Genomic DNA, 8,863 nt, shown 5'->3' on the forward strand with positions numbered 1-8,863 from the left:
TCGCCGATAGAGCCCTTTTCCTGTTCTCTTTCTTATCGGGTATCGTCAAAGATTCTATCTTTTTTCCTCCCGCAGGACACGAGATGGAGGAGAGAGCTGCTGCGGCGGCTCGCGGAGAACGTCCCCTGGCAGCCAACGGAGACCGTCGCCGCCGTCGCGGCGGCGGTCCCGTGGGTGGTTCTCGGCGGGTCCGACGCGGTCGGGAAGCGGCGGCTCTGCGCGGCCGTCTGCGACTTCTTCTGCGGGTCGTCGCCCGACCGGCTGGTCCGTATCGACGCGGAGAAGGGCGGGCCCGGCGCGGAGCGGCTCGTGGAAGCGGCCCTGCGCCGCGACCCGAGCTCGGTCTTCCTCGTCCATGGCGCCGACGCCGCCGAAGTTAGCCTCCTGAGGGCCCTCGCCGAGATCTACAAGCCCTCCGCAAGAACCGTCTTCGTCGTCTGCAAGCCCGAGCTCTCCCAACGCGCGGACCAAGCTCGCGTGGTATCGCTCAGGCTGCTCGCCGAGACGACGAAGCCGCCGAAGAGGAAGCTCCCCTCTCCTCGTGAAAAGTCCGAGTCTTGGGCAACCACGAATCCCCGCAGGGCCGGCGCCGCTCTCTCGCTCGATCTCAACCTCTCCCCCGGCGACGACGAAGAAGAAGATCAAGATCAAGAAGAAGAAGAAGAAGAAGAAGACGACGGCGCCGCGCCGAGCGATCTCACTCAAGAGAACGGCAGCGGCGGCGGCGACGGGGTCATCGTCGTGGACGGGAGTTCTGAGAGGAGACGACGGATGACGGAGCACTTCCGGGGCAAGCTCCGGGGGGCCTTCGCGGAGAGCGCGCAGCCGGGCTGCTCCTTCGCCGTAGACCAGGACGCCGTGGAAGAGCTCTCCGCCGCGGCGGGCTCTTTCCTCGAGACCCTTTTCGACGATTGGCTACGGGACGTCTTCCAAGCCAGCCTGAGACCGCTGGCCAAGCCAGGCGCGCGCCTCAGGCTCTGCGCAATCCCCCCGCCGGCGGCGCCGGCGCCGGCGTTCTATGGCTCGGCTCTGCCCACGAGAATTCTATCGCAGAGATGCGAGCAGGCGGAGTCAGAGTGAGTGTCGTTCGGAGTCCCATCAGCGTCGGACGGCATCTTCTTCCCCATCTGTCTCATCTGCTTTTGCTACAAGGCCTGGAAAAGCCGCTCAGCGCTTTCCCTCTCGGACTTGGAGTTGCCGAGGTGACGGCTCCTCCCCGGCCTTTTGGCTTATCTCAGCGTCTTTCTGGCGTGTACAACCAGTCCTCCTAACAAGAACGCTCTCTGCCTCTACTCTGCTAGCAAGTAGTAGCTCCTCGTACTGCAACCTCCCTTACTCGTGACAAGATCCATGAGTGTCCCTTTCTTGGCCTTTCTACTCATTCTTGGCTGAACATGTTTACGAGTGATGGGTTGCGATGTAAATTGATGAGATGGATCATACTCTCAGAACGCATCTTAATCTTCTCCTAGTTCCTCTAGAGTTGAGTTTTTAACATGAACTTCTCTTTCTCGTGATAAGATCATGAGTGCCCTTTCCTTGGGCTTTCTGCTCGTCCTTTCTTGGCCGAACATGTTTATGAATGTTTGGTTTGTGATGTAAAGTTATGAGATGGATCATACTCTCTGAATACATCTCGATCTTCTTCTAGTTCTTCTAGAGTTGAGTTTTTTAATATAAACTTCCCTTACTCGAGACAAGATCACGAGTGGCCCTTTCCTGGCCTTTCTGTTCATTCTATTTATGAGTGATGGGTTGTGATGTAAATTCATGAGATGGATCATACTCTCTGAACGCATCTTAATCTTCTTCTAGTTATTCTGGAGTTGAGGACTTGAGGTTTTTGACGTTAACTCTTTAAGTTGTAATGTTTTTTGTTGTATTTCAGAACTACGAAAAGAAAGGCCATCATGATGTACTGAAAATGAAAATGAAGACGTTAGCAGGATAGTAGAGTGCGTCTAAGAGTTGCACTTGTTTCATGATAACTTTTCTAACTTTTATTAGACACCATAATCCGAGAAGTTTTTTCTATTAGGGGGAATACTACGAAACAACATGAACTTTCAAATTTGTCACCCAGGCAGCATAAACTTTCAGACATGTTCAAAAAATAGCACGCACCAATAAGAAGACGCCAAGTGGCGTCTGCTTATTTTTTTGTCAGAGATGGTCAACTGCTGACGTGGTAGCCAGGTGGCTTCCACCGTGGTAGCCAGGTGGACTCTACGGTGGCATCCACATCTCCGGCCGCGGCCGCCACCTGTCTCCGGCCGCCGCCGCTCGTCTCCGGCCGCTGCCGCCGCCGCGGCCGCCGCCCGTCTCCGGCCGCCGCCACTGCCGCGCGTCTCTATCTCTCTCTATCTATAGATAGATAGATAGAGAGAGTGAGATAGATAGATAGGGATATAGAGAGAGAGAGATAGAGACGTGCGGCGGCGGCGGCAGCCGAAGATGGGCGGCGGCGGCCACCGGAGACGTGGATGCCACCGTGGAGTCCACCTGGCTACCACGGTGGAAGCCACCTGGCTACCACGTCAGCAATTGACCATCGGTGACAAAAAAGCAGACGCCACTTGGCGTCTTCTTATTGGTGCGTGCTATTTTTTGAACATGTTGGTCCTTTTCCCCCTTTCTATTTACTGATGTCCCGCCAATGTTGGTATCGGTCTGAGAGAAAATGTTGGTCCTTTTCCGGTGATAGTTCTCACTTCAGACTAAGCACTATTTTCTAACCCGTTCCTCCGATTCTATTTTCAGAAGAGGCAAAAATTGTAAAATGTTATACGTGGAATATATTCTGCTCTATCGCCTCTAGGGTTGTACATCCACTACTCTCATAAAAAAACTAAACACGAATTTAGGGTTGCAGACCTGGTCTTAAACTATTCTTCAATAATGACTGCTTTGCGTGAATCCTTTCAGACATCCTTTCAATCTCTTTTCAACGTCGGCTGCTTGAGACCTTACATAACATTTGGCACCGCGAAAAATATTGCAGACTTTTCAAGATAATATAAAACCTTGGACCCTCACGGTACTTGATATTCAAGCTTAACGATAATTAAACAAACAAAACATAGAAGTGTCGATATTAATTTATATTACAGTTACTCTGTTTACGATCCTTTAATTTATCTTATCATTTAGATGTCACACTCATCAATTGAATACATTTTTATCATGGATTGACACAAAATCTAGGTCATGGCTTTCAAATTAACCAGCTATTATATGATTTTCGAAATGTCTATGCCAAATTCTGGGCAAAATTTTACAACAAACAATCTCATGGAATCATAGAATTTCGGGGACTGCTTCGATTATTTATAATAACAATATTAAAATAGTTAGTATCATAGCTTGTGGCAAGCACCTTTTGGTGTGAGTTGGATGTTTCAATATAAAATGAAAAATGGCATTTAATTTAATAAATACAAAAAATAGGCCTACAATATTCAAATAATCTATAGCTGAATTCTGGATTTGGAACACAATCGTTGCCTAAATATACTCAGAAGCAAGCTATTATGAAATTGGGAGAGTTTACAATTAAGTCACTGTATTATTTCAATCCTAATTCATCATAATCTTTTGTCCAAATTCTCATGCGTTAACTTCAAGCTTCAAACTCCCTATTAGATGATACACTTGAACGCTATAAAAAATAACGAAAGGCCTTTAAGTTAAAACTCTAAAAGATGCGCTTATTCAGTTAATAAATGCATGATTTTCAAAGTAAATTTTCATCAAATCAAGTGAAAATAAAATTTTCTGTTAGTTCATTGTAAGCTATTACATATTATGATATTATTAATACCATTAGTCTGATTAATACATATTTAATGATTTAATATAGGCAATAGTTTACAAAGAAAATAAGTATTGAATGGAGGGTATTTAAAAACATTTGAAAATTCAGAAAATGGTAAATTGTTAATTCAAGTTAACTGAAAATGGAAGGTATAACTATCCCATAATTATAATCAAATATTATCAGTGAACCATACCATTTCATCTTAGTAAACTTGATCTAATTCCCTATGTTTTGTGGGTACCCTTGGTGAAAATCAATGCAAAGTTTTAAGTGATTGAAATCCAAACCCCAAGTTATCGTTACAAAGGGGTATGTCAAAATTGTGGATCCTTCAGTGAAAAAAACTATTGGTTATTAAAATTCAAAATGTGGGATATTTTGTAGGATTAAATGATTTAAGGTATATCACCTAAGTGATTTCTTGGTCAACTTCATCATATAAAAGAACCCAAGTGGAAGTTAAAATTAGAGCCGTTGAATTGACCAGGTTAATCCATGTGAAATGGACCTAGACTAATGCTCCAGACGTAGAGGGTCATATAAAATACATAAGAAATCAGGTCTAAAAGACCTTCAAAAGAAAATAAATTGAGAATAGAAATATTTCATTGATAAAAGGCCCCTGATTGATCGATAGTTTGATCCCGAAATCTTCTTCAAATCAAGTTTAACATAGAATAAATGTAAGAATTGATCTTAAGTTTGCACCAATATAAAATCACAAAGATTTAGATAAATGAAGATGATATAACCAAAATAATAGAGAGAGGTATCAAATAATCCCCACAGGTCCGAAGGGCTCATATCATTCACTTGGTCAACATCAAAAGATGTGCAAAATCCAGTAATAAAATGATATAATAGGGATGTCATATGGGCCTCTCCAAATGGATTCAAGGCCATCCAAACTGGAGCAAGAACAACTTTGCACAAGAAATTTAATTTTTGTATAAATTAGAGAATATTGTCCTTCGATATGGAGATGATTCCAGGAATATTTAATGATACTTGTAGAATAAGGCTATCCTCGTTATGACAGGGCTATCAGCTGGTTCTTAATATTGGGTGGTTGAATAAATCAATATGGTTTTTGTTGTAGTTAAATCTTTAATATAATCATTTAATTTGAAATCACAAAATACTCTTAAAAATCAGAATTTATCATCGTAGTGAGCTTAAAGTCAAATGCAATGAAACTCAAATCTTTTTGGTAAATTTACGAAATTTTAAATTACGATAAAGTGGTTGAATAAAGTCATTTAAAACAGCCAATAGTATGAAATGCCAGAACATAAAATATATGCAATTTAACTGATTATTCATAAATAATTATTTATATGAGATGACATCTTATATTTTAATGTTCAATCTTATATTTTTAATCTTATATATTTCATGATTTATGGCTAATTCGGTTGGTGTATTAATGGGTCCCATAGTGGGAAAGGAGAGTGGGTAGGGGATAGTTGAATCATAGTGCAGGCGGATGTAAGTGGACCATGCTATGCAGATTGTAGGATTATGCTTAATGAGCAGATAGAGAGCGGATCAAATGGGGACATATACTAGCCGTACTAAATCCTAAGTGCCTGGGCTAACTCAGTAAGGATTAGGTCAACCAGATTCAAAACGCTGGGGGTACAAATCTCAAGGGTATCGTTTCATCAAGCATGGAGCCCATCAAAGCTATTCGATTCTAATTGGATGAGCATATTATTGTGCCTATTTAAGAATTTCTTGCCCTCTTTTGATTTCGACTGGTGATATACTTCTCGATGTCCAGGTATTGTGAAACATCTTTGACAACTCAAAGCCTGACTTTGATTTTATCAGAACTCTAATGCATTAATGCTTTTAAAAGGGAGAACATTGGAATAAATGGAGGGAAATCTGCTGCTAAAAATGAGAAGTTATTGACAAACCTTGAATAAATCAATGAAGGCAGATTGAAAAATTCTATGATCCAATATAATCGGTCCATCCATAACATTAACAAATTAATCGTATTTATTGACAAACCTTGTTAATTCATTATATGGGCATTTATATTAATTAATAAGCGATCAATTTATCCCAATCAAAAGATTTAGTTTTCAGCTTGTGGTGGGTTCTAGGATTTTGATTGAAGTGAAACATTGACTATTCATGCATCAAAAGACAAAAAAAACAACGATGATGATAAGTTAAGATTTATGATCAAATCACATTAGCACCTATTGGATCTATGATTTATTATTTTCTTGAGTGATAAGAGTTGAGCTTTTCTTGTACCCATCCTTAAGAATTATCCATGCAATCCTATGTTGGTTCTCCTCCTGCGTATAGATGGTCCCCATTATCTATCCACGATTGTCGTTATGCATCAAGAGTGGAGGGAACCCAAGGGGAGAAGGGAAACAAATGTTCTCCTCCTAGGGTGAATTTTATTCAGGGGCTTCCCCTATGTATACATCTACCTTATGTTCGAGCATATACACATGAGTGTATTGACTCATTCACGGAACCTTTATGTCACTGTTTAACAAGTGAATAAAGTCTCTCATCAATCTGTGATCTCTAGATGGCTAAGGTTATGGTCAACTGTCAACACCAAATTGATTATCCGTGGTAGCGCTAATGCACTTGGGAATCTTTGGAGAACTGATGGGGCACGCTATCAAGGATTGTTGACAACGTCGTCTGCACCGTACGCGCTGCCCACGGTGTTCGCCACCGTCATTGTCAGCGGGTGATGATGCTTGAGTATCGTATCTTCATTTTCATCATTTCTTTGTCGTGTTTTGTGTTTTTCCTGTCTTGTCATTCTATTTTTGTCGCACAGCGACACTGTTGGGTTCGGTCCTTGGTTCGTCATGGAAATCACGTTTCCATGGATGCAGAAGCATGGTTAATCGATTCTCAATTGATCTTTAAAACAAAATACTGAGTACCTTTTGGGGAACTCGTTCCGCCCTTGACTTTGCCACTCCGAGATCGTTCTAAAGCCGTTCACGCATTCCGCCTCTAGAAGTATCCATGCGATCACTCGGTGCTTGGATCTCCACGTCTTCTTATTCAACTATTCTTACAAATCTACAAGATCTCCTCACCATGAGGACACTCTTCCTTGGATGAGTGGAGAAGAGAGTGGAGAAGGGGAGAGGCTCTCAAATCAGGCTTGCATGGGTGCTTCAAATGAGACCCCTTTCCATCTTTATATTTCACTTAAGGTTTTTCTCAAAACCCTCCAAAGTAAAATATATCCACCAATGCTCTTATGACCTTGTGTGTGTGACCCTCTAGGCCCATGTATTGTTCTAGTTAATAACTTTAATGGCCCAATAATATTTATTGACAAACCTTATTAATTAACTATATAAACATATAGATTAATTAAATAAGGATCATTTAACCCAATCGATAGGTTAAGTTTCTAGCCCGTGGGGTGCCAAGCTACACCTCGTGCTCTAGAAGATACCGAGTAGTGTTTGAACTCTCTCATGGAACCTTTACCATCACTGGTTACCGTATATGTATAATCCATCATCCGTGCGAAACTCTTGAATGACTTAGGGTATGGTTAATCGTCAAACCCTAATGCGTCATTCTATTAGTGCTGATGCGTAACGGGGATCATTGAAGAATGCCTTCTCCAGTATCCTCACTACCTTTGGTACTTTTTTCTGCATCGTCTTCCTCGAGCCAATCTCCTCTTACACTGAGGGTGGATGATCCCATCTTGACCACTCTATCATCTTTGTAAGCTTCTTACTACATCCAATCTATAACTTATTTGAATCCCATGATTAGAGGCTCGTAAGTCATATTCAAAACGTAGTCATCCCTTCACGAGATGTCCTTAGTGTCTCATGTCACTAGATCACTTATACAACCGTGACTTGAATCAACCTGATCGTTGTTTAGGTATAATACTATTCAGGGATTCATACGGATCAATTCAGTGAACTCTTTCTCCAAAGAGCACCCACTATCTGTCCTTAGTGTCGCCACACTAATAGCCACAATATCAACTATATTTATTGTATACGTAGGATCAACTAGTGCTATTCTATCTGAATAATTTGATGTCCGTCTTGACTATCCATCGAATATGAATATTTAGAATACATGTTTAAAGACGAGTGATTACTGTATTATGATCTCATCATAATTCACTAAGTCATCGCACATATTCATTGACTTCATTATAAACATCATACGGAATAATAATGAACGTAAATTTTTTATTCAATGAACTTAAATAAACATGGAATGTGTGATTGACTTGACGGCCACATAATATCCATCAGACATGTCCCATCTACGCCGTGCATTTTTGTCGACGTGTGGGAGGGGGTCCTTCGCAATTCGGACTTCCCCTCCCACATTCCCCCTTTGTCCTTTTCTTTATGTTTTAAATTCCCCCCCATTATTGTGTAATGGGGGCCCATATAAGGGCCCCTAATGGATCCGATTTCTTTTTTTTTGACCCACTAAGGGGGGGCCCATTGATCTCTTCCCCCTTTATAAGGGAAGAGGGGGGCGCCCTAGCCCCCTTAGACCAGGAAGAATCAAAGTGAAGTGTCGTGTTATTTTTTTCTTGGTCTCACCCCTTTGAGAGAAAGGAGGAAGCTGAAGATTGAAGAAGGGGTTGGAGAGATCCAACGGGCTCCCACCAGCGCCGCTGATCTCGCCGGACTACGCGAACCGTGGTGACTGGTGCCCGTTTCTTTCATTCTCTCTCCCCCCTTGTGTTGTAAACGTTCTCTGCTAAGGCCTTGCGGATACATCGAGTGGTGCAATCGTGGCCGCGGAGGCTCTGCCTGGCATGATCGATCCAATACTAGCTGTATGGGTTGAAAAGCGTTGACTGCGTGCTACTCCACAGTGACCCCAAATCTGCTTGAAGATGCAGAGATCGTGCGGCCTACATCTGCTGCAGGTCAGCAGACCCCCTTCAGTGAGTGTCCGATCGCGGACGTCTTGACAGGTCCGCCAACGGGTGGGGATGAATGGAGGGTCTTCTCTACCATGAGAAGGAGGGACCTCCCCTGACCCTCCTGCCCA

At 42.7% G+C, this 8,863-nt stretch overlaps 1 protein-coding gene across 1 annotated transcript in view; it reads left to right on the forward strand.

Moving 5' to 3' along the window:
- LOC144708922 (protein SMAX1-LIKE 5-like) overlaps positions 1–1,449 on the forward strand; it is a 2,791-nt gene extending 1,342 nt beyond the window's left edge. Inside the window, exon 3 of the mRNA XM_078582373.1 lies at positions 76–1,449. Coding sequence (XP_078438499.1) covers positions 76–1,080 — 1,005 coding nt within the window. The 3' untranslated portion in view covers positions 1,081–1,449. The remainder of the gene's footprint in view (positions 1–75) is intronic.
- The last annotated feature ends 7,414 nt before the right edge of the window (positions 1,450–8,863 follow it).

The sequence above is a fragment of the Wolffia australiana genome, chromosome 10 (assembly GCF_029677425.1).
Source record: "Wolffia australiana isolate 7733 chromosome 10, ASM2967742v1".
Classification (NCBI taxonomy): Eukaryota; Viridiplantae; Streptophyta; class Magnoliopsida; order Alismatales; family Araceae; genus Wolffia; species Wolffia australiana.